A 27,993-nucleotide genomic window follows, 5' to 3' on the forward strand; every position below is an offset into this window, starting at 1 on the left:
TTCAGATATCTTCACAGGGACTAGATTCAGACAGAGTCTATATGATAAATATACTCCTTCTTAAATAGTGACAGCAATTTCTTCGAAAAATGAAATGGGTTCATGTTGAATTGAAGACTCATTGCATGCTGAACCTCGGTTCATCTCACTTAGTGCTTGAAGTAAACTTTCACAATTGAGAACACAATTCAAAACAACACCTGATTTTCCACTGGGCACTCTCCAACCAGGTGGCATTAACATTGACTTTTCCGGTTTCTACAACCTGTTCATCTCTTCTCCCTCCCCCTTTCCAATTCTCCTCCCTCCATTCACCCAGACATCCCTCCTCCCCTTGATTGCTGCTGTCCCCTCCCTCCCTTCTCCACCTGCCTTTGCAACCACATTTCCCCCCCACCTTACTCTTTCGCTCGGGCGCCTGTCGACATTTTTTCATACCTTGATGAAGAACTTAAGCCAGAAATGTTGGTTATGCATTTTTACCTTTGCAAATATAAAGGACATTGCTTAACCTGCTGAGTTTCTCCAGCATTGTGTTTTTACTTCAAAAGTACAGGATTCTCCAAACAAATTACATATAACCCAACAGAGATCAATGAAAACTTCCAGGAATTCTACGAGCAATTATATCGAACTAAGAACTAAGGGAAAGAAGACAATATTTATCTACCTAAATTACAAGAAGAGGAGCAAATCAAATTAATAAAACCATTTGAAATAGAAGAAATACAGGAGATATTTAAAAAACTACCAAACAATAAAACGCCGGGAACAGATGGACTGCCAATAGAATTCTATAAAACATTTAAAGACATTAATTCCTCCTCTCCTGGAAGTAATGAACCAGATTGAAGAAACACAAAACATGCCAGATTCATGCAAAATAGCAATAATTACAGTAATACCAAAGACAGGGAAGGATCCACTAACATCAGCATCGTATAGACCAATATCTCTACTCAACACAGATTATAAGATAATAGCTAAACTATTAGCAAACAGATTGGCCGACTGTATACCAAAAATAGTAAAACTAGATCAAACAGGATTTATTAAGAAAAGATGAACAATGGACAATATCTGTAAGTTCATTAACTTAATCCATGCAGTACAAGGAAACAACAGTGGCGGTTGCCTTAGACGCAGAGAAAGCCTTTGACAGAGTAGAATGGAATTATTTATTCAAAGTAGTACAGAGGTTCAACCTACCAGAGAAATATATTAACTGGATTAAAGCATTATATAAGGGACCATTGGCGAAGGTGACAGTAAATGGATATATATCAAACCAATTTAAATTAAGCAGGTCAATTAGGAAGGGATGTCCACTATCTCCCTCACTGTTCGCGTTAGCCATAGAACCATTGGCAGAACGGATAAGATCAGAAAATAAGAGGGATAAAAATAATAGAGAAGGAATATAAAATCAGTCTATTTGCAGATGATGTCATAGTATACATAACAGAACCAGAATTATCAATAAAAGAATTATATAAGAAATTGAAGGAATATGGAGAAGTATCAGGGTACAAGATCAACTCAAATAAAAGTGAAGTGATGCCAATGAATAATGCGGATTTCACAAAGTTTAAGAAAGAATCACCATTTAAATGGCAAACACAAGCAATCTGATACCGAGGTATTCAACTAGATAATAATCTGGGCCATTTATACAAATTAATTATTAGTCAATTATGAAGAAATTACAAGACGACTTAGAACACTGGAAAGACTTACCACTAACACTGATAAGAAGGGTAAATTGCATTAAAATGAATATCTTCCCAAGGATACAATACCTATTCCAATCATTACCAATTCACCTAACAGAGAAATTCTTCAAGGAGCTAAAGAAAATAATAAGGAAATTCTTATGGAAATGCGGGAAACCGAGGATAGCGCTAGATAAATTAACAGAATGGTACAAACAAGGGAGCTTACAACTACCAAACTTTAAGAATTATTATAGAGTAGCAGAACTAAGATACCTATCAGATTTTTATCAAACAAGGGAAAAACCAGATTAGAGCGAGATAAACTAGGGGAGAAGGTACCAGAACATATACTATATTAGTGGGATGAAAAGCTGGTGGAACATGGGAATTCACCAGTACTGCACCATCTGCTCAACATTTGGAAGAAGATTCATGTAGAAAGGAAAAAAACAAATTATCAACTACCAAAACTAATACTGACGCAAAATCAACTAATCCCCTTCACAATAGATAACCTTTCCTTTAAAGAATGGGAGAGAAAAGGGATCAAAAGAATAGAAAATTGTTTTTCGGGAAATAAATTATTATCTTTTGAACAAATGAAGTACAAATATGGGATAACTCACGGTACAATGTTTGCATACCACCAACTGAAAACCTACTTGAAGGACAAATTGGGAAGCAGGCTGAGGTTACCAGAAGGAAGCAGCTTTGAATATGTGATTACAGACACAATGATAATTAAAAGATTCATAACAAACATGTACATCAAACTGCAAGAGAAAGAGAACGATGAAATAAGCTGTAAACCCAAACAAAAGTTGGAACAAGATTTAAACATAAAGATAAAGAATGAAACATGGGAAAAGCTATGCTCCGGAACTATGAGAAATTCAATAAACACGAGGTTACACATGATACAATATAATTGGTTACACAGACTATACACCACGCCCCAAAAGGTAAATAAATGGGGCCCAACGTTATCAGATAGATGTTTTCGCTTTATGAAGGAAACAGGAACAACAGTACATGCAATTTGGGCATGTGAGAAAGTAGAAAAGTTTTGGGAAAATCTAAATCAGGTACTAAATAAAATCACATAAAGCAACTTACCAAAAAATCCAGATATCTTTCTTCTAAGTAATATAAGTAGTAAAGAACTTGCTCTCGATTTGGATGGAGCACAAAAAAAGATTTACTATGATAGCCTTAGCTGTAGCAAAAAAAATGTATTATGTCAACCTGGAAATCAGAAGATAGCCTGAGAATACAGCAATGATACATAGAAATAAATAAATGTATTCCATTGGAAAAAAATAACATATAATTTAAGAAATAACATCACAGTATTCGAACAAATTTGGGAACTGTTAGGTCTGCTTTGTTCATGAATGAGTGAGACAAACACCAGACTGAGTCGAAATCAGGGTTCTTTGTTCTTTATTACCGGATTGTAACACTTGCAACTAACAATGTTAGTTGGAGAATGCATTCTGCCGTTATCAGCAAAATGGTGATTTTTTATACCCTTGGATACGTGCTTAGAACATCATCATATCATTACTTGTCCAATGACTAAAACTGTTGCTATCCTTTCCCTGCTAGCTTCCTGCCTCTCAATCCATCAATGTCTCTCTTATCTTGTAAGTACAAGGATGCATTCACATCTTGTTACAGCCCTGCACAGGGTAACTCCTTACACATTCCCATCTCATGATGTTTTACCTTACAGAACCTTACATGGAACACAACAGAGAAGTCCTACCGCGGACCTCCGCCCCCTAAAATGACAGAATGAGAAGACGACGAAATGAACTGACCCAGTATGTAAAAGTAGATGACACAATTTTCTTGTTTATTTTCATTGTGTGATGACATTGTTTAATGGGTTTAATGTATCGTGTATGTTGAACGTTGAGTGGGTGGGGAGGGGGGTGGGAAGGAGGGAGGGAAGGGAGGGGGAAAAAGGGGAGAAAATGATACTGTATTTATTAAAGAGGGAAAGGTTTATGTGTATTTTGGTCAATATGGTTCATAGTGTGAAAAATTTTTTAAAGTACAGGATTCTCAATAATTGTTGAATACCAATCAAAATGACAAAATGCAAGGGCACATCTTTTCACTCAGATGAAAAGATAGAAATATTTGTAAAGGAAAAAAATATTTTAATCAAGTATGGTAAGTAACATGGAACTCTAACAAATTACAGTAATGATGTCACTAAATCATTTTGAGCACCATCTTAACAATAACCATGAGGTACATGAAGCTATCATTTCCTTTCAGTATCCAGTGAAGTAATTTATTGATAGAATTAATATTTACTCCAGGCAAGCTTGATATGAACCAAAAAAATCACTTTACTGTGGATACAGATTAATCTCAAAAATGAATGTTTAATAGGTTATTTTTCCTTTGTAATCAGTTTCATTTTAACAAAGCGCAACACTGCATACGTGAACACCACCCCCCACCCCAAAGCGATGGGATGAGCTTCTACTAAACAATACGACAGACAAATTTTCAGTCACATATCCCCTCTAATTACTATACTAAAATCCCTGAAAAAGCTGAGGACTCTGAGGGCAACGTCAGAACATCATTTAAGGCATCAGGCTCTGACGGCATTACAGGCAGAGTACTGAAAATCAACTGAAAAATTAGCCGGAGTGTTCATGGACATTTTCAAAATCTCATTGTGGCAGTCAGAGGTTCCCACCTGCTTCAAAAGAGCATCAATCATCCCATGACCAAAGAAGAGTAATGCGAGCTCAATGACTACCACCCAGTAGCACAAACTTCCACTGTGATGAAATGCTTTGAGAGGTTGGTCAAGGTCAGAATTAACATGCACCTCAGCAAAGATATGGACCCACTGCAATTCGGTCATCGTCACAATCACTCCACAGCAGATACAATATCGCTGGCTCTCCACTCAGCACTGGATCACTTCGAAAACACCAATTCATACATATGGCTGCCCTTCATCGACTACAGCTTGGCCTTCAATACCATTATTCTCTCAGTGCTGGTCAAGAAGCTACAAACTCTAGGCCTCTGTACATCTCTACAACTGGATCCTTGACTTTCTCATCAGAAGACCACAATCAGTTCAAATTGGAAACAATGTCTCCTCCTCATTGATTATCAACACAGGTGCACCCCAAGGATGTGTTTAGCCGACAGCTCTTACTCATTGAACACTCTTGACTGTATAGCCAATTCCAATGCTATCTTCAAGTTTGCCGATGACACCACAGTTGCCGGCAGAATCACAAACGGCAATGATGAAGCATAGAGGGGGAAATAGATCAGCTCGTTGAATGGTATAATGATAACAACCTTGCATGCAAGAAGATGATTGTGGACTTTAGGGAACACGACCCAGTCCTCATCGAGAGTTCAATAATGGAGCAGGTCAAGAACTTCTAAATTCCTGGGAATCAACATCTCAGAGGACCTGTCCTGGAGCCTCCATAAAGGCAGCTCACCAATGACTAAACTTTGTTAGGTGTTTGAGAATATTCTGTATGTCACTGAAGACTCTAATAAAGGTGTATCACAGAGAGAATTCTGGCTGATTGCATCACTACCTGGTATGGAGATGCCAACTCTCAGGATAAGAATTAACTCCAGAGAGTTATTAACTCAGCTACAACAGCACAGGCACCAAACCTCACTCCGTTGAGGAAATCTACATGAGGTGGTGTCTTAAAAAAGTAGCCTCAATCCTCACAGACCCACCACCACCCAGGCCATGCCCTCATCACTCTGCTACCATCAGGAAAAAAATGTACGGGAGCCTAAAGCCAAGCACTAAGCAGCACAAGGACAGCTTCTTCCCTGTTGATTATTCAGGAATTTAATGGCAATGAACCAAAGACACTGCCTTCCTTTTTGGGCATTATCTTTTTTATTTAAATAGTAATGTTATAAGATAGGTATTATATGAATGTTTGCTCTACGATTCTGCCGCAAAGCACTGAATTTCATCACTTGTTCATAACAAATTCTGATCTCCCCTCGATTTTAATGCTTGCACTATCTAGCATCAGATCCAGGTCGCCAAGGGGGGCACAGATCTTAATATGATATTCCTGGATCTCGCCAATGCCTTTGGCTCAGTCCTTCATAATCTCCTCTGGACTGCACTCGACTTCTTCAGGGTCCTAGTGGCCCTCACAAGCCTCTGCAGCTATGTTTGACAACAGTAGGCTACCCCACAGCATGGCAACATCTGGAGGTGGGAATCATGGCCAGTTGTACCATCTCCCTCCTAGCCTTCACCATGGCCATGGAGGTGATCATTAAAGCATTTTGATGGGTGCTTAGAGGGCAGGGCATAAAACATGGCTTGAGCCTGCCGTCTATCAGAGCATATGTGGACAATCTCACAGGACTGATAAAGGCTTGAACATTGAGCAGGTTTAGTTGAAGATCAAGCCGAGAAAGTCCAGAACCATCTCCAGTGTCAATGGGAAGTTGGTAGATCAACAATTCTACATGGACGATGAGAGGATTCCAACAGTCTTTGAGAATCCAGTGAAAAGCTTAGGTCAGTGATATAACATATCCCTCAAAGATACAGAGCAGGTACATTAGCTCAGGAAGGATGCCATTAGTGGCTTTAAGAGCATCAATGGAACCACACTACCTGGCAAGTTGAAGATCTGGTGAATGCAATTTTGGCTCCTTCCACACCTCATATGGCCACTAACCATGTAGTTCCAGTCTCGAACATGAAAAAGCTGGAGAGACTGATCAATTCATACGCAAGAAAGAGGCTTGGTCTTTCTAGGTACCTCAGCAGCACAGGGCTTTTCAGCAAAGGAGTCCTAGAGCTATCCATTTCCAGTTTTTTAGAGGAATAGAAGTGCACCAAAGTAAGACCAGAGATGTTAACAGAGGCGAGTGATCCATTTGTAGCTCATGCTGCCCATCATCCTGGATACTGGGAGGAAATGGATTCCATTAGAAGCAACTAAGCAAGCAAAGGTGCCACTCAAGCATAGGAACATCATGGGCTGAATGCAGCAAGGGAGGAATAGTCTTGGTCTTGGGGCCAGTACACCATCTTGGTACAAGGCTGCTCCAGCTCAGAGATCCAAGCTTGTGACATAGGAGATATGTCAGCAGGAGGAGGTAGCAAGGTACACAAAGGCCATCACTCAGCCAAGGGAAGGGCAATAGATGAGATGGGAGGGAGTGGAGAAAAGGAAGATCTGGAAAAAGCTGTGGGAGATGGAGTCATTCAGAGCAAGCTTCATCATCAGGGCTCCATACAATGTCTTACTGTCTGCCACGAACCTTAGTCAGGAGGATCCTACATGCTTCCTCTGCCCTACTTCAGCAACACTAAAACCTATTTTGGTGGGCTGCAAGGCCAGCCTCATTCAATGCCAATCCACCTGGCGTCACAATCTGGTGCTATGGTGTCATGCAGCAGTACTGGAAAATCAGCAGATGAGTGTCTTCATCTCGCTGACCGTTAACAACATTTGTCCGAGAAGGTGAGAGACAAGCAGGATTGCCACATCAAAAATCAGACTCTGGATGATTAGGCAGGTGTACATGATTGGAAGATGATGGCAGACTTAGGCCAGAGGCTCTGCTTCCCAAATGAAATCACGGAAACAAACCTCACGATTGACCTTGTGCTGCAGTTGGTCTCACTCCATCTTGATTACATCATCAAACTTACAGTACCTTGGGAGAATGCAGTGGAGGAGGGCTATGAGCGCGAGAAACTGAGCTTGCAGCTGATGTGTAACAACATGGCTGAAAGGCAAGGGTCCAACCGGTTGAAGTAGGCTGTAGAAGATTTGTGGTCACATCGACATCAAGGCTACTCCAGGAGTTGGGAGTGCAAGGAAAGATACACCGACAAGCAGTCAAAGATCTCTCTAGAGCTGCTGAAAAGGGTAGCAAGTGGCACTGGCTGAGGATAATGATAACAACCTTGCGCTCAACATCAGCAAAACCAAGGAGATAATTGTGGTCTTCAAGTGAGTGAGTGGCGTCTAGGGGGTGACCCCGGGACTCACTCCTGAACCCTCAGAGAAATACTGAGGAAGGAGGGTGCGCGCTTGATGACCCAGAAGTTGCCACCCCTCACTTGGCCACCCCACAGAGTCTAGGCAGCAGGTCTCAGGAGTGCAATAAGGGATATTAACATCTAATCCTACATAATATATATACAACATACCATGTTATCTGAATCTTTATTAAAGAATGATGGCTCTTTTCCACCTTTTCATTGTATTTCACATTGTAAATCATGAGAAATAAATTATTTAAATTACTTTTAATTGCTTAAAATAGAAATTTGCTTTGAACAATTTTCCCTATATAACATTGCAACCATTCTTCTTTGGCTTGGCTTCGCGGACAAAGATTTATGGAGGGGGTAAAAAGTCCACGTCAGCTGCAGGCTCGTTTGTGGCTGACAAATCCGATGCGGGACAGGCAGACACGATTGCAGCGGTTGCAGGGGAAAATTGGTGGGTTGGGGTTGGGTGTTGGGTTTTTCAAAAATTAAATAGCAAGGAAATAACAAGTATCCACACAATGAACTACTTGGACTAATTTACCAATTTATCACAAGGAACCTATTCAGAGTCTGTATGATATTTAACACAGTGGAACATGATTTTTTAACATTTTATTTTGAGTGAGCTTCAAAACCATAATTTCCTTCAAAGCTCACATTTTTAAACTAAAATGTTTAAAAAGTCACTGAAATAACCGAAAACTTTTAGAAACATCCACAGTGGGGAGAAAGAGAGTTAGCTTTCAGGATTTTCAAGTGACTTTGATTCAGAACTTCTAATCGGCAATGTGGAAATGCATCTAAATTACTTAAGAAGCTGCAAGCTTAATTCATGAAAGTAGGTTTGAAAGAGTGCACAAGTTCTGCAAGTTGTTAAAAAAAACACAACTTACAAATCGTAAAATGGAATAAAAAGGAACCATTGTAAATACGACAATAATATTCAGAACTCCAATTAATACAGACAAACAGCGCACAATCAAAAGAAATCAACAGGGTATAGAGGAGGCTGTAGACCAGTGGTTCTCAACCTTTTTCTTTCCACTCACATTTACCACTTTAGTGATCCCTAGGCCATCGGTGCTCTGTGATTAGTAAGGGATTGTTTAAGGTGTAAAGGAAGGTTGAGAAACACTGCTCTTGACCCAATTGTTACTGAAATATTTGCTTGAGAAAAATGGTCATTGGCCCATTTCCTTTGGAGTTCTGAAACCATCCACATATCGGGACCATGGGGTACGATTAAAACAGGGGTTTTCAAACTTTCTTTCCACCCACATACCACCTTAAGCAATCCCTTACTAATCACAGACCTCCAATGGCACAGGGACTGCTTGTGACTGTATGTGAGTGGAAAGAAAAATTGAGAACCACTGCTGTAGAAGAATCTGGGCAAATCACATCCTAAAAACTGCATGTATTTCTTTTCAGTAAAGCACAAGTCTGAAGTGAATGCAATCATGTGGCTCATCCCTAATAACATTGCCTCAATTCTTGGAGGAAATTTAAGAAACACAAGGTTATTTTTGCCTTGGGAAGAAATTTCAGAAAGGTAATTATAACATTATTTAAGCTGAATGTCTTACTGTGGTAAATGCAGTAACTCACTACACTGTGCTTGTTATGGTGACAAATGCCAACACTTAAAACCTTACCACTTTTAGCTTTCTACTTCTAACGCAAACTATTGCAACAGTGTATCCCAAGGCACCCCATTGAAGTTATACTGGACAAAAGATAGACGAGACTAACCACAATTTAAAGTCTAGTACTGTACAACTCTGGGGCTATTTTCAATTAAGAGACTATTTCTAATTTGAACAAATGGGCTTTCAAAAATTGTCAGGAAATTAACTCCACCCCAGGAGAGAGTCAAGGACAGAAAAGAAATAAATGCAATATAATACAATCTGCTCATCGGACAGTTACTGCAAAAGTAAGTTAGGGCAGTTTTCATGATCACCACTTCGGTAATGTTGACTTCAAAAGGGAACAAGTAAACATGTCTGAAGATTGAATGATTGGTGAGTCAAAATTTACTTGTGCCTTGCAAAGTATTCTACCAATATTCTTACATTAAGACATTAATTTGAAAATTTCTTCCAACACTCAAGTTTTCAGACACACATATGAAGTACATTTGTTATTTTAGTAATTCAGAACAGTGACATACCATCCATATTACAAGCAGAATAAAGCCCTGAGAGTCATATTCAATTGAAGGCTACCTTACCTGATTGAATGACACTTTGGCTGGCTGACCATGGCTATGTTTTATGGAATGTGGTGAACTCTTCCAAGTTCTGCCAAAGAAATGGGAGTATGTTGTATCAAAGAGGCTCAATCGCAGTTGGCACTGGACATCTACCACTCCCTCCAATAAGCTCTGCATAAGAAGGTTCAAATAATTATAATCAGTTATAACTCAGCTCAGGTGGTTTAACTCAAGGTAACATTTTGATGTTAAATTATGACCTGGAGCATTTATTTCCTTATTTAAAACTTTCTTCATTACATAAATAGGATATCCAAGCTCATTTGGTCAACCAAAGAAGAACTTTCAACTCTATTTCTTCAAATTCATATTCAAATTCAAATTGTAGCTTCTGCTTCAACAACCATTAGAGGAATTCAATTGATATGCCAACAGTCCTCTGTGGTCTCCCTTTTGGAAAAAATCAGATTAAATCCCTTGTTGATGTCAATTGTATAAAGTCTCCTTTTTTTCCATTGCTCCAGCAGAGAAAAACTTCTTGGTTTAGAAATTCTTTGGCATCTGTAAAGATGCAACAAATTGGCAATAGGGCCATGAAAATTTAAAAAAACAGATACCGAAAATCCAAAATAAGAACAGAAAATGCTCAAAATACAGAGTTGATTAGACAGCACATGTGGAAAATGAGAAAGAGTTTATATTTCGGGTGCAAACCCTTCAAAAGAAGGAAGAAATAAGAAAAATAATTAGCTTCAATTGCAGAGAATGTGGGTGGAAGGACGGATCAGACAAAGGGAATATTTTTTTTAAAAGAGGACAGGGTTGCTGAGGGCAGTTCTAGAAGTCATCAGGTCACTGTTTAAATGGCAGCAAAAAGAATGAGAATATCAGAATCAGGTTTAATGTCATGAATACATCATGAAATTTGTTGTTTTGCAGCAACAGCAGGATTAAAGTGGAAATTTACTATAAATTACAATTCTGGAAATGAAAGTTTTTAATAAATGAGTATGTTGGTTCATTGTCTGCTCAAACATCTGATATAGGTGCCTCACCTTTTATCCAGAATTCTGAAAACCGGCAACCTCTGAAAACCATGTAGATGACATCTGCTCATCAAAGATGGTTTGGCACCAAACATGATCCAACGCGTCCCTAGCTTAACTCCTGTGTATCCCATCGCGTTCCACTACTTTATAAGCACTTCCGAATGGCCCATGCTGACACGTGTCCAGAGTCGTGGCACTTTCAGTCAGCCCAGCAACAGTGCCTCAATGGCCATCATCGCTACCAATTATTCACCATGATGGCCATTATGCCGCTGGTACAACGGGGGAGTGAGAGAGAGAGAGAGAGAGAGAGAGACGTCAGCGCGACTCGGCTGAGCAAGGTTGGGGTGTGGGAAGCAGGCAGCGCAACTCAGGCAGGCGGGGAGGATAGACAGCAGTGCGACTCGGGTGGGCGAGGGGAGGAGAGAGGAAGTGCAATTCGGTTGGGCGAGGGAGGAGAGACGGCAGCGCGACTCGGGTAGGTGGGGGGGAGGGAGGGAGTGTGACTCAGGTAGGGGGGTAGATGCAGCAACACGACTTGGGCTGGCTTAAAGGGACAGAAATCAAAATGATTCCAAAATCCGGAAGATTCCGCACAACAGCAGGTGTCTGATCCCAACGATCCCGGATTAAGGGCTAGGCACCTGTAGCAGAGGGGAAGAAGCTGTTTTTGTAATAATGAGTGTGTGTCTTCAGGCTCTTGTACCTCCTTCCTGATGGTGGCAGTGAGAAAAGGGCATGGCCTGGGTGGTGAGGCTAATACTGATGATGATTTTTCTTTTTCTTGAGACTGCACCTTTTAAAGATGTCCTTAATGCAGTGAAGACTAATGCCCATAATGGTGCTGGCTGAGTTTACAACCCTCTGTGGCCTGATCCTGTCCTGTGCATCGTCAACTCCAGAACAGTGATGCAACCAGGCAGAATGCCCACCGTGATATAACTGTAGAAATTTTACAGGAATCTTTGTTGACATATCAAATCTTTTTCTCAAACTCCTAGTGTGGCTTCTTCATGATTGCATTGACATAATGGTCCCAGAATAAGTCTTCAGATGTTGACATTCAGGAATTTGAAGTTTCTGACCCTTTCCACTGCTGGCCCCTCAACGAGGACTGGTTTGTCTTCTCCTGGCTTTCCCTTCCTGAAGTCCACAATCAATTCCTTCGTTTTAATGATGTTGAGTGCAAGGTTGTTGTCACTCCTGTCCACTTCCTCATTGCTACCTTTGACTCTGTTGGCAACAGTGGTGTCATCGACAAATTTGGAGATGGCATTTGAACTGGATCTAGCCTCACAGTCATGGGCATTGAGGGGTACAGCAGTGAGCTTTGCACACATCCCTGAGGTGCACCTATGTTGATTGTCAGTGAGGAGATTCTGTAACAGATCCACACTGACTCTGGTTTTCCAATGAGGAAGTCAAGGATCCATTTGCAGAGGGAGGTACAGAGGCTCAGGTTTTGAAGCTTGCTGAGGGGATGATGATGTTGAAAGCTGAGGTATAATCGATGAAAAGCAGCCTGATGTCAATATGGCTGCTGTCCAGTGAACCAGGGCTATGTGAAGAGCCACAATGAAGCATAAAAAGGTGCAAAATATTGGGATGTAGGACAGGTCAGGGTGCACTATTGGAAAGGGGAAAACTGAACCAATATCACAAATTAATTACCAACAGCAGAAATAGCCAGTTCTGATGCAAAACAAGAAATTAAGTTAACCCGTGTTGTAAAATTGATTCTGGAAGGTTGCAATGCGCACAGAAAGATGGGCTGCTCATCTTCAGACTCATTACAGCAGTCCAGCAGGACATAGACAACAGGTCACCACTGGAGTGAGATGAAGAATTGAAGTGACAGGTAAAAAGAAAGCTCCTGACAGCCCAGTGAATGGCTTTCAGATATAAAATTCTATAGCATACAATAGTCAAGACATCATGGAGCTCACCCAGAACCAGATCCCTCTTTATTACACAAGATTTATCTCAACTTCACCATGTTTTGAATGAATAATTAGTAAAGTTTAAGCAGTAGGGTTGTACAGAAATGTTTTGAATGATGTCAGAAGAAATCTGCAGAGATTTTGACAGATTCAGCAGTACCAAATTACTTAATCCATGTCCAACTTTGATCTTCTAGCTGTAAGCTGATAATCAATAATTAATTTCACATGAAAGAATTAAGATACTTGTTTGATAAACAGATTGCACCATGTTGCTGTTTCATTCAATTAAATGTAATAATCAAATATTCTCATTAAATTTTCTATCAACAAATAGTCACTGCCTTTGGTTGAATTATTTTCTGTAAGAGGGTCAGAACAAAGAAAAGGTCCTTCTCCACTAAAAAGGAAAAAAGAAAGCAACAAACTGGAGACTAAATAACTATGGTGCACAAGTAGGCAATCTAAAATGAACTCAAAGAGGGAAAGAAACAAAAAGACTGCTGGCATCCCAATTTGCAAAATTTTGACATAAGTGTGATTACAATTTTAGTATGATGCATTTAGTATGAAGAGTGAAATTCTCATCCTTTCACCCAAATACTTCCACACCTTCATGTGATATTTATAAAAACCATTTAATGGTAGAGAATTTACACCTCAGCACAAGAATATTCTTGCATTTTACACTATTATATTGGCAGCAAGTCTACATGACAAATTATCCATTCATAGTAGCATTATGGTACATGGAGGCAAAACAGAAACATTTCATTGTATTTGAAAATAATTACTCCTCCAATGTTGAATGGAGGCATATTCAACTCCATTCATTAGAAATCACTGGATCTGCAAACACCAAATAATCAATGGAAGGAAAAACTCCTGTGACCATGAAGCTTCTGTCGCATTTTTTCCCAAAACATCTTTTAAAATGTATATTGAGACTAGTTGACAATAACCACTGAAGCAGCATAGGATATGCTAAGCTATTACCGTGCAAGATGGTGCTCTATTTTGTAATATTTTTAAAATAATTTTCTTTCAAACCATTTTTGCAAGTTGATGTGAACTGGACAATCACTCAGAAGCACGAATACAATGCACTCTTTGGAGGCCTCAAGGTGAAATAATTGAAAGCAGTGCAATATCCAACAATGAGATTGAAAGATGAAAACCCAGATGGTGACTGCTATCCAACAATGCGATTGAAAGATGAAAACCCAGATGGTGACTGCTGTGCACAAATTCCATAAGCACAGGCAGGCAGGACTTCTATTTTCCCCAATACCTGACAAGTGATCTTTTTTAAAAGTTTAATTTGATCCACTTGGTGTCTGCTCTGTCCTGAAATCAGAAAATAGAATACTTACTCATTGGTGCACCATTTGCTGTCTCCCAAAGTCAAATAGTTCAATCCACGGATATACACACATTATGTTTCAGTAAGCACATCTACAGTATACATCAGTATATACAGAATACATCAGCTCACATATTAGCCATCAGCACAGATGCAAATATTTCCTCTTAGCATATTATGTGAATATATGGAAATAGAAAAAAAAGCAGGGTCAGCCACAGAACCGTTCCCCACCCCAGGTTTCCATTCCATTCTAGGATAAAGCATTATGCACATGTTGATCCACTATGTAATAAGTGTAAAAATTTTGAAGCTTCATTGATTCATATGTTTTGGGAGTGCCCCAATTTAGGAAAATTTTGGAAAAATATGTTCCAAACTTTATCAACCATTTTTAAGATCAAAATAGAACCATGCCCTTTAATTGCTTTGTTTGTTTTTTCTCGTGAACTCAGTCTATGCCTCAGTCTACAACCCAAGAGAAAGTTTTAGCTTTTACCTCATTGATACCCAGACAAGCAATTTTAATAAATGGAAAGATGGCTCTTCACCTACTCATGCCCAGTGGTTACATGAGGCTATGGCCAATTTAAATTTGGAGAAAGTAGATTATAGATAGAAAGTTTTAATTTGACAAGATTGTGGCGCCAATTCATAGATTACTATCATAATTGGAAGATTTAAGAAGTCTGGATACTCCAAAGATATTTTCGTCTTGTGTCTGAAGGTCGCTATTCGATCCATTTGAGGGGTTAGATTAGATTTAATTTTTTCTTTTGTTTTCTTTTTCTTTTTTTTTTAAAGATTAACTTGTCAAATATGTGTTTAAATATGGTCATAGATCATATCATTAAATAAGACACAATTTACCCTTTGTTTAAATAAAGGGATTGTTTATTTATTTTCTGTCCAGAACTATTTTTGAATATCTTTTGAGAGAGAGAGATAGACGGTTAATTACCATATTGATAGAATTTAATATTTTAAATAAATAGGTTTTCCATTTACATTTCTATTCAATTTGTGATATGTATATATGACCTGTTGTTTGTTATATTAGAAGACTTTGTATGTAGGATTTATATGTTAAATTCAATAAAAAGAAAGGATTAGCCTCATCTATTTTCTGCCCTATCCCCAAATTTTGTATTGCCAATGACTTGTGCAGGCATTAAATGGCCTGTAAAATGAGCCGATGGTGTTTATAAACAAAAATCCTGCAACCACGATTTTATGCCCAAGACGCAGTGTCTGTTTTCAGCAGCGGCCACAAAGAGTGCAGCCACCAGGGAATACTGGATCAACGCAGGGCACCAGAAATGGGGAAAACAACCCCATACTGTGAAGGAGATGATCCTAGAGGACAGTGACCACAGCAGCGGACCAGCGAAAGGTTCAGTGGCTGAGAGATCCACACAGGCTGCTAGTGACGTGGTCAGGGGACCCACACAGCCTGTTGGACACTGGCTCGTGGTAAACAGGTTATCAGAATCAGGATTCGAGTATGTGCTAAAGACAAGAAGGGCTCCCAAAGGGCCTCGGGCACATGAAGACTTCCTGATCCTATTAGATCTGGAGCTCGAGTTACTGATTGATCAAATGGATATCTTTTCTACATTTCTACACAGAAAATTCAGAATTATTCCCAAAAAAAGCATACTTACCTCCTCTGCATCCTGATGTGGTCATTTACACAAGGGCACTTTTAGGGCACTATTACACAGCCTTCCTGCGTTGCAGAGTTTGTCAGAGAGGGAACGTCATATTCATTAAACCTATTTCTTACAGTGTGGCTGCGGCCAATTTACACTGCAGTCGGTCCGTAAAAATGTGTAGGGGTAAGAGAATTTATATTAAAAAAATTCCAACCCAACATTTTTACACTGCCACCGGAGCAAAAATTTTCCTGAGTAACTCTGAAGGGACGCTCTTGCTTCTCTTTCTCTCTTACTAATGGCAACCTTTGCTGCCTTTTAAGGCAGGCAGAAAGCAATTTTGTGTAATATTAAATGTTCTGTACTATTACAAAAAATTAATCTTAAAACAGAAATATCCTCTCATTTCAGTCCTAAATATCTGACCACTTATCTTGAGATACTAAGTTGTACTCTCCAGTAAGAGAAAACGATCACCCAGCTTGAAACTAAATGAACATACAAATGTTGCCCACCAATGCAATATGTCCAATCATGTAAACATAATGCCTGCCAAAGCCAGTAAATCAATAGATTATCAAGTGCACTTAGCTAATAGAGAAAAATAACTCATTTTCCCATTCAGAATTCAATCTTAAAAATAAACCGTGTTGATATGGAAAATATGGTATGTAGTATAAAATTGTAACAGTGTGGCTATATGGCAGATAGCAGATATCACCAAAAATAATTTGTGTATTTTAAATATAAATGAAACATTTTTGAGGTTTCTGTGCAATTTACTGTTCTGAAGTTGAAGCATTGCATTCACTGAGCTTGAAGTTGCTCTGCAACCTCTCAGTGGGATTCAAAGTTGGAGAGTGTTCAGAGGAGGTTCACAAGGATGAGTCTGGGAATGAAAGAATTATCACAAGAGGAGTGTTTGACAACTCTTGGCCTGCACATGCTGAGATTTAAAAGAATGATTGGGGATATCAATGAAACATTTTGAATGCTCAAAGCCATGTATGGAGTAGATGTGGAAGGGTTGTTTCCCATGATAGGAGAGTCAAGGACAAGGGGGCACAACCTCAGGATTGAAGGGCATTCATTTAGAACAGAAACGTTGAGGAATTTCTTTACCCTGAGGGTAGTAAATCTGTGGAATTTGTTGCCACAAGCGGTTGTGGAGGCCAGTCATTGGGTGCATTTAAGTCAGAGATTGATAGATTATTGATTAGCCAGTGCATCAAAGGATAAGGGGAGAAGGGCAGGCAGTGGCGCTGAGTGGACAAATTGATCTGCTCATGATTAAATGGCAGGGCAGACTCGATGGACTGAATAGCATATATCTGCTTCTATGTCTTATGAGAGGTCACTTTAAGACATCTACACGTTTTGTGATGTTCACAAAACAGCATTGTCAGGTGTCCCCGTGTTACACCTTTTGAATTTCTTTACCTTCAATTTCTACATAGTGGGTCAGTTAGCGTGGAGCATGGCACGGTTAGTGTAGCAGATAGTGCAATGCTTTCACAGAGCCAGCAATCAGGACCGGGGTTCAAATCCCACACTGTCTATAAATAGAGTTTGTATGTTCTCCCCATATCTGCGTGGGTTTTTCTTGGGGACTCCATTTCCTCCCATCCTTTAAAACGTACTGGGGGTTGTAGGTCTATTGGGTGTAATTGGACAGCACAGGTTCGTGGGCCGACAGGGCCTATTGCCGTGCTATACGTCTAAATTTAATTTTAAAAATTTAATAGCATTCCTTATTGATGTGTTGCAAATTCACACATTGGTTGTAATTTAACCATGAATGTGTGACTTCTTCAGCCAATTCTTACAGACAAACTGCATTATAATTACACTCTTTCAATTACTGGTTGCTTTTGAGTGAATGAACATAAAAGAGGTGGAAGAATGCTCCCAAGTGCGATAGGTTTGCGTAAGGGAGCCCAAAGAATGCATGTTCTTTGTGTAAGGTGGTCATGAAGGTTGCCACAAGGTCCCTTTATATCTGAAGTTTGGTCAAATAATCCACGCAAAGGCCATGCTTGCTCTATCTCAGGGGCTTTAAAACTCACATTTCATTTTAAGTAATCCCTATGCCATAAATGCTCTGAGATTAGTAAGGGATTACTTAAAGTGGTATGTGAGGGGGAAAGGGAAGGTTTAGAGCACACATGTCAAACTCTGGCCCGCGGGCCAAATTAGGCCCGCGATATAATTATATTTAGCCCGCAAGATCATTTCAAAAATGTATTAAGAGGTGACCCGCCCTGCAGCGAGAGCCGATGCTGTTTTTTGGTAATGTCACCCCCACCATCCTCCCCCTTCATTGCACATCCTTCCCCATTGTAACACGAGAAATTGTAACACGAGAAGTCTGTCGATGTCATCAACCGGCAAGCCAGTTGGAAGGCTCACCGCACAAGCAGTCACTTCTCCCACCTGTCGACCGGTGCGGCGGATGGGCGAGCGCCTGTGATTGCCTGTCGGCGCGACGGACATGGCAGGCTGTGCTCGGCCCCCGCTGTTCCGCAAAGGCTGATCGGCAGTGCGCTGGGCCTGAGTGGGTGGGTAAGCAGGGGTGGGCAGAGGGTGTAGGTGAGGAGTAATGGGCAGGTGAAGTTATGGTGATGCAAGGGGCAAGTTAGAGGGAGGGATGAGTAGAAGGAGGGGTGGATAGGGAAGAGGTAAAAGGGGAGGGGCAGGGCGAGTAGGGGAGGGGTGATTAGAGGGTGAGAGACGGGTAGAGGGAGGAACAGGTTGAGGGGAGAGGCAGTAGAGGGGCGTGTATAGGATGGGGTGGGTAGAGGCAGAGCGAGTGGAGTGAGGGGTGAGTAGAGGTTGGGTAAAGGACTGGTCAGGTAGAGGGATGGTGGGTCGAGGGTGAATAGAGGCCTAGGGCCTGAGGAGTGAGCAGGAAATGCTGAGTCCTGATGCAGGCCAAAATGGACACAGCCAGTGAATGCTGACTACATCTCCACAGGGACCAAATAGGTTTCCCTCAGGTCAAGCAAAGGGTGAACTTGAGCTACCTACTCCTGACCTGTAACATTATCCTCCTAAAGTTATATCCTAAAGTTTTACATTACATATGTTGAAAGAAGAGAAAACATGCAGATGTTGTTGAAAATTTTCAATAAATATTTAGTTCGGCCCTCGACTTAGTCCAAGTTTTTAATTTTGGCCCTCCGTGAATTTGAGTTTGACACCCCTGGTTTAGAACCACTGCTTTGGACCCAATTGTTACTAAAATATTTTGTTTTGAGAAAAATTGTCACTGGCCCATTTCATTTGGAGTTATGAACCTGTGCACATAACGAGTCAATTAGGTATGATTAAAACAATGGTTTAAAAACTTTTTCTTTCCACCAACATATCACCTTAAGCAATCCCTTGCTAATCACAGAGGGAATACTTAAGTGGAATGTGAGTTTTTAAAAAAAGATTGCCTATCCCTGCTCTACCTTGTTGAATGTGGAAGTGAAAGAAAGATGAGTGAAGGCTTCATTTCTGTAGCATGGAAATCTGGGTAAACTTCCTTGTTGTTATAAGTACAAAGTGGAAGGTCTGAAGAAAAAGTAAAGTTGAGATTGATTCTGACATCCATGGGCACAACAGTCGAGACCCAGATGTTGTATGAGATAATAAACTCAGAGGTTTTGAGAACAAATAATGCAGTTTGGATGTTGACCTTTCTATAGCAATGATTAGTAAGACCTGATTGTTTTCTGAGAAAACAAAAATCTTCTTTCTTTCAGACAAGTAAGATTGAAAATCTCATTGCAGACAATTTCTGGGTGTTGCATTTCAATTGATATCATCAGGAGAGATTGATGCCAGAAAATTGATTTTAAAAAACAAATAAAATTCCTGTCAAAAAGGCAGTAGTTGAGCTTCTTGATAATTGCTGAGATGTCTAGATATGTGCACAAAATTGCTCCACTCCAGATAAAGTCAATTTGTGACTACAAAGGAAACGTGTGACGATTTATCACCCATTGTCACCACAAATAGACAATGTAAAGGTTCCTGTAATATAAAGTCCTGAGACGAACCCTGCTCCTCTCCAGGTTGCAAACTATGGACAATGCTGGAGGAGTTGTTGGTAAGCTATGCACTACATTGAGATCAGGGTTGTTCTACATTAGTGCATTATAACATTGGAGCCATACCCACATTAGACAAGGAACAGCAGGTAGCTTATAGTAATCCTTAGTTGTTATAGGTCTACAGTTGCTGGTAACAGTAGTGTTAAGACCAATGTGACTGGGTTGTACTGTGCTTGTAAGTCTGTACACAGGGGCCTTCTGGTCTGTGAGGATCACAAGATCAGGATTTGTTGTAAAAACACACTGCTGGAGAAACTCAGCAGGTCGAACAGTAAAAAAAAAGAAAAAAAAATAAAGAAGTCTGTACGCAGTTGCTGGTATTAGTAGTGTTCAGTCCAATTTGACTGATTATATTGTGTTGTGTGATTGAGAGTACTAGTATGTGTAATACCTGTTGCAATCCCCTTGTGTGTGTGTTTAATAAAGATCCTTCCTGTGCTCAGACTTTGCTCTTTGTACCCATCATACTTGTTTCTCTTCCCACACAACACTGCGGGAGAGGGAGTGTTATGAGAATTTTAAAATTGGCATTAACGATGATTGTTGAAAACTCATGGGCACCAGGGTCTGTTTCTGTGCTGTATCATTCTGTGACTCACTCACATCTTCAACGCCTCACTGCAGCAGTGCATCGTCCCACAGGTTTCAAGACAGACACCATCATTCCGGTACTAAAGAGGTTGACAATAAAAGGCCTCAATGACTACCGGCCTGTGGCAATGACGCCACCATTATTAATCTGGTGATGGAACGCATCAAAGCACACCCCTCAGAGATGCCGGACCCATTTCAATTGACCTATAGAAGAAACCATTCCGACAATGCTATAGCCATTCATCTACTTCAGCTCGTCTTTTAATACGATCATTCCCCAGAGCTGGTGGAAACATTGTCCTTGTTGATATTCAACACCCCTCTCTGTAACAGGATTCTGGACTTCTCAACAGAAAGACCAGTCTGACCGGATCAGTAGCCATGTGCTCAGCCCATGGTCAGTTCACACTACTGACCCACGACTGCAACACCAGATCCATCTCCGAATTTTTAGATCATCAGCAAATAACGATGAGACGCACGACATGGAAGATGTAAAAAAATCTTGTGACATGGTGTAAGAGAAACAACCCGAATCTCAAACTGGACAAGACCAAGGGGATGATCTTGAACTTCAGAATGACCAAGAGTGAGCACCCTCCCCTACACATCAATAACTCTATAGTGGAGAGAGTGGAGAGCACCAAGTTCCTTGGAGTTCACTTCACTAGTGACCCATTATGGACTCTTAACGCCTCACTTGTCAGGAAAGTGCAAAAATCAACTGCACTTCCTGGAAAGACTGAAGCATCAGGTCAACCTTCTACAGGAGCTCTATTGAGAGCATCCTGGCTGGCTCCATCACAGTATGATACGGTGGCTGCGGAGAAATGGATCAGAAGTTAATCCACAGAACTACAAGAATGGGAGAGAGGATCACTCGAGTCTCCCGCCACCACCCACCCCAAACCAATCGACGTGATCTTCTGTGTTGGATGACTGAAGAGGGCGCACAAAATCATTGAGGACCCCTTCAACCCTATACACAGCATCCTACTCCCATCAGCAAAGAGATACAGAAGTATCAGAGCCAACTCTACCAAGATGAGGAACAGCTTCTTCCAATAGAGAATGCTGAACGACCAAAGGAACTGCTCACACTACCCATCTGAGAGTCTACTAATTACCTTTTAAATTATTTTATTGATATTTAAAGTATAAACAATAGAATGGTACAATTATACTATGTGCAAAATTAGAAAAAAAGATTACAATAATAATTAAAGAATCAAGAGCACATTCTTAATAACAAAATAGAGCATGACAACAACAAAAAAATTTAAATTTCAAAACCCCTTCATATAAGCAACATTGAAAATTGAATCAAGTAACACCTTGGAGAGGGGCAATACAGCACCAAGATTACAGAACAGCACTAAATCTTAAGATTATGTTAGTATTTCATAAATGAGTGCCATGTCTTTTAGAATTTAATATTTGAATCCTTGAATACATATCTATTTTTTTCTAAATTTAAGATCAAAACCATATTTAATTACTTGTCCTGCATACGCATTGCTTGTCTGTATGCATATTCTGTCTGGTTGTGGGTCTGCGTGCTTTGCACCAAGGACCAGAGAACACTGTTTCATCGGATTGTAATTGTGCAATCAGACGATAATTAAACTTGATTTCATGAAGAGTAATCTCAATCTGGGGTTCCTGTGCTCTCAAACAGTACAGTGTACAGTACAAAGTCCTGCAGCACCATCTGCTGATACAAAATAAAAGATCTATAAGCATATTTTCATTCTTGCATCTCAGGAAATCAGGATCAAACTCCAAAACAAATAGTTTTTATCTATGACAATTGAGAGTTGTTTTTCATGTACTTCATGAAAAACATTAGAGACATAAAATTACCTATGTTTACACTTTTACAAAATTCATAATATTTAAAGCAGCCTTGTTTAGCAATGATTAAAGATTAAAGTTATGGAGATAATATTTATAATGAAACCAAAGATTGGGAAAGGAGGTCAGTAAAATAAAAAGTCTCTCTGAAGGTTGCAGACCTATTGAATAAGATGACAGACAAACATAAGAGTGTAAGGGAGTCAGCACCACTTTTATTGGGTTTATGTTAACCAGAATTATCCAATTGAACAGTTGGCAAAGTGTTAAACATATTAAATAAAGAAGAATCTATTTGGTAACCTCCTGTATCAATTATAAATTTAAATTTAGACATACAGCTCAGTAACAGACCATTTCAGACCATTGTTACGAACTGCACATAACAATGAACCAGTGTTTAATTTTAAAATACTAATTTTATTTCTAACTCTTAAATTCTAGTCTTAACTTTTAAACTCCTTTTTTAAAACTTTATTTAAAATAAAACTACTTAGCAAGCATATTACAATATTTCAAACTTAATCCAAATACATGTAATATTTTATATCGCTTTTAACAGTAAAAAAAATTTAAAAAGGAAAACCTCCTATCATCCCCACCCCCTCCCCCTACAAACTGAAAAAAAGAAAAAAACCCGAGGAGTACTTCACTTTCCAATGTATAGAGATCTATAAAAGAAAGGGAATGCTTGAGACTTATTTAAATTTTAATACCAAAAGTTTTTAAATATGACCTCCATATTTTCCAAAATGTATATTTATCTCTTAAATTACAAGTAATTTTCTCAAGTAGAATACAATCCAAACTTCCGCATGCCATCTATCCATTCCCAAATATCAGACTTCCAAGTTATAGCAATATATATTCTAGCTATTGCCAAAGCAATTGGAACAAATTTTATTTGATACATATTCAGTTTTAATTTAGGTTTAATATCGCTAATATCTCCAAGTAAAAATAACATTGGATCCTGTGGGAATTTTGCTCCAGTTATTCGTTCTAATGAACTACCCATTTGAAGCCAAAAAGATTTAATTGTGGAATACTGCCAAGTTGAACGCAAAAAAAGTACCAACATCTTGTCCACATCTAAAACTTAAATCTGAACTAGTACAGTTCATATGCTGCAACTTTTGTGGTGTTAAATATAACTAATGAATAAAATTAGATTGAACTAAGAAATATTTATTTATTTATTGTCCTGCATCACATTTATTGAACATACTTTCTCTACATATCTGAATCCATCTACATTCATATATTTGCTTATTTAAATCTACCTCCCATTTATGTCTTGATTTATGAACTCCTTTTCAAGCCTTCTTTTGTAATAATTTATATATCTCTAAAATAAATTTATTTACATCTCTAGTACATAATAATTCTGCTTCTGTCTCTGCTGATAATACTAAATCTTCTCACAAAAAATCTCTTAATTTGATCATAACAACATTTTATATTTTACAATATCTTAAAACTTTCCTTCATTCTACTAAAAGTAATAAATTTCCCGGCTTTTTTAATTAAATAATTTTTAATTTTCTTATAACCACAATTTTGCCAATTTTTAAAAAAAATATTTTTCATAGAAAATTGAATATATTTATTTTGAAATAGAGGTGTTCTTCCAGATATTAAACCTTTTCCTCCGATCTCTTTATCAACTTTATTCCAAAGTTCAATTAACTGTTTCAGTATCGGTGTTTCTCTACTTGCTATTAACAATATTGCATTCCATTTATAAATAAAATAATGTGAATCTATTTCTCCTATTTTATCAAGTTCTATATTCACCCATGCTAGAACATTATTTAAGCATACATTACATTAATGAAACTCAACTGTGCTGGTTTATAATAATTCATAAAATTGGGAGCCGTAAACCTCCTAAATCACATTTTAACATCAATTTCTCAAAAGAAGCCCTAGACATTTTCCTTTTTTCCTTTTCCATAAAATTTTATAACACAGACATTTAATTCCTCAAAATTTGGGGGGGAGGGGGGGGAAGAGAGATTTAAATTGGAATTGATTGAAATAAATATTGAATTCAAGGAAAAACATTGATCTTAACACAATTTACTCTACCCATCAAAGTAATAGGTAACACAGTTCATCTTTCCAAATCCTCTTTAATTTTCTTTAATAAAGATCAATAATTTAATGTAAATAATTTTGTCAACTCTGATTCCACATGAACAGCTAAACAATTTATTCTAAGATCTGGTCATCTAAATTCAATTATTTCCTTACATTTCTCATAATCCCCATTAACTAAAGACATAATTTTATTTTTTTCCCCCAATTAATTCTATAACCCAATATGTCTCCATATTCTTTTATTCTCATTTTAATTTGTTGCAAAGAATTTAAAGGATCTGTTAAATAAATCAAAACAGCTGCAAATAAATTTATTTCATCTTCTTCGTGATTCACCTTAATACCCATAATCTTTGAATCCTGTTTTATTAATTCAGCTAACAGTCCTATTGCTAAAATAAATAAAGCTGGTGAGCTTGTCTACTTGATCTCATTAATTAAAAAATGTTGAAATCTGTCAATTAGTCACTACTTTTGCAATAGGTTTTGTTATACAACATTTTAACCTAATCTACAAATATTGAACTCAATCTACATTTTTCTAGAACTTTAAAGAAGGAATCCCATTCTAATCTATAAAATAACTTTTCAGCATCCAAAGTCATTGCCACACTCAGGCCTCCCTTTTTGGAACCAAATGTATCAAACCAATAAGCTTCACTACATTATTTGCAGATTTCTGACCCTTAACAAATCCAGTTTGATCTATATGTATTAATTTTGGTAAATACTTTTCCAATCTATTTGCTAATATTTTATAATCACCATTTATTAATAAAATTAGTCTATAAGGTACTGGTTCCATTGACACTCTCCTTTTTAAATAGAGGTATAAAATATCTTTAAATTTCTTCTAAAATTCTACTGGAAATCCATCTTCTCCTAGCAATTTATTATTTTGCAATTAACTCATTACCTCACTAATTTCCCTTGCCAGAAATAATACATTCAAATCCTTCTGTTCCCTATCATTCAATCTAGGTAAAGTAATTTGAGATAAAAACCTATCAATCTTATTTTTGTCATGTACCAATTCAGAATGATACAATTCAGAATAAAAATTCCTTAAAAACATCATTTATTTCTTGTGGTTTTTATGTAATAGTCCCAAAAGATTTTTTAACTCCATTAATCACTCTAGATGATTGTTCTGCTTTCAATTGCCATGCTAACATGCTAACAAACCGTGATATCGGTTTGGTTCTTTGAATTAATTTTTTGTTCTGAATGTCTGAATAGTATTATATTGAAGTTTTTTTAATTAATTGCTTTTTCTTTTCTAAACCTATACCTCTCATTTTTGTTCATTTTAGATTGGTCACAGTTTTTGAGCTACCGAAAGAAAATAGACACAGACACCGAGAGCAGTTCAGTTTATACAAGTCTTTATTACTAAATCTAAAGCTGAATTCACACTACAACATGCAAGCCCTTCCCAATTATACTTATCAATGCCTGGACTGGTCCCAACTGCCAAAGCGAGGCGATGACTGCATATTTGTAGTAGGTTGTCTGGGCGCCAGTAGCAGCTTCTCCACCTCCCCGGACCGGGACGTTGGTTGGAAACTTGAAGTTCTTCTTCTTGCTGAGAGATGTTGCCACCTCTTGGAGAGTCTCAAACTTCAGCAGTGGGACCATGGCTTATATTACCCAAAAGTTGTTTACTTCAGATTTTATCTCTCTGAACAAATTATTTAATTATCTTCAAGGTCTCCTGACAGTCTGCGACCAACAAAAGACAACTGCATTTCTGGGCCTCATAGTGGAAGTTGGATAATGTCTACTGATTCATATGCATCCCTGGGCCCCATATAGCGTAAATTTAGATAATGTCTTCCGATTCAACTGCATCCTGGGCCCCATGGTGGAATTTAGGTGTGTCCACTAATTCATATGCAACAAGCAGGTTCTCAGCCTTGCAGAAGCAAAGACTGCAAAAGTAAGAAACACGGTTTAAATCTTCCATTACAATATAATAGTCCCAAACGATTTTTTAACTCCATTAATCGCTCTAGATAATTGTTCTGCTTTTAATTGCCATGCTAACATGCTAACAAACCATGATATCGGTTTGGTTCTTTGAATTAATTTTTTTGTTCTGTATGTCTGAATAGTATTATATTGAAGTTTTTTTTAATTAATTGCTTTTTCTTTTCTTCAGAAGGATAATTTTGTAAATCCATTTCTAATTTAACAACGCCCCTGTTCTAATTAATTTGTCTCTATTATATATTCCTTTTTAATTTTAGCCAGTAACTTATTATTTGACCTCATATATGCTTTTACCACATCATAAATAATACATCTATTATCTATTGAATTAAAATTCACTTCTAAAAATAATTGAATTTTTTTTCTTATAAAAATCACAAAAATCTACTATTTTTAATAATGCATTATTAAACCTCCATCTATATGATATATTTTTCCCTCTAAGGTTGAACATGTCAATAAAAATGATGAATGATCAGAAAGTATCCTTGCTTTATATTTTACTAATCCTTTCTTGTAACTGTGCCAATAATTTTTTAAAAATCTATTCTTGAATAAGAGTAATGCCTATGTGAGTAAAAAGAATAATCTCTTTCTCTAGGATTCAACTTTCGTCAAATATCAACTAAATTTAATTTCTTCTTAATATATCATTCGGCGCTTTAACATTACTATTTTAGTTGATTTATCCAATAATGAATGAAGACAACAATTAAAATCACCTCCTATTAAAATCTTTTCCTGCATTTCCGCCAAGAGTAAAAAAGTATTCTTTATAAAATCTTCATCATTTACATTTGGTGCATAAATATTCACAAGTGTCCACATTTCAGAATAAATCTAACAATTAATCAAAACATATAGGATCCATTATAATATCAAAAATTTTACTGGTAATTTTTTTAATTAATATGGCTACTACTCTTGCTTAAGAATTAAAAGATGAAACCCAACTAATTCCTTTTTAATTTAATAAGTTATTTTTCTATCAAATGAGTTTCCTGTAAAAATGCAATATCAACCTTCATCTTTTCCTTTCTTTTCCTTTTAATTTTACTGTTTACCCTATTAACATTAAAACTAAAAAAAATATTTATTTTTATCACCCATTATCCCAGATCAAATTCTCTTCCAATCCCATTCTCCCAGGTCTCATCACCAACTCTAACCAACTCCCATGTATATCTCTGTCCCTAAAGAAAAAAATAATAATTTTTTAAAAAATCATTAATAATCCAAAAAAAATATTTCTTTAAAAATATAAAAAGATGCCAAAAAGTTCTAAAATAAAACCGCACTAATTCCCTCCACCATATGGGTCATGGCTCCCGCCACGATATGGCACATAATGGTTCAGGCAA

The 27,993-nt window shown here is 38.0% G+C and overlaps 1 protein-coding gene across 1 annotated transcript in view; it reads right to left on the minus strand.

Annotated features, from left to right (window-relative positions):
• Window positions 1-27,993, minus strand: part of nphp4 (nephronophthisis 4) — a 346,370-nt gene that overhangs the window by 292,726 nt on the left and 25,651 nt on the right. The window contains exon 2 of the mRNA XM_069919049.1: window positions 10,001-10,153. Within this exon, the coding sequence (XP_069775150.1) occupies window positions 10,001-10,153 (153 nt within the window). The remainder of the gene's footprint in view (window positions 1-10,000; window positions 10,154-27,993) is intronic.

The sequence above is a fragment of the Narcine bancroftii genome, chromosome 2 (genome assembly GCF_036971445.1).
Source record: "Narcine bancroftii isolate sNarBan1 chromosome 2, sNarBan1.hap1, whole genome shotgun sequence".
Taxonomy (NCBI): domain Eukaryota; kingdom Metazoa; phylum Chordata; class Chondrichthyes; order Torpediniformes; family Narcinidae; genus Narcine; species Narcine bancroftii.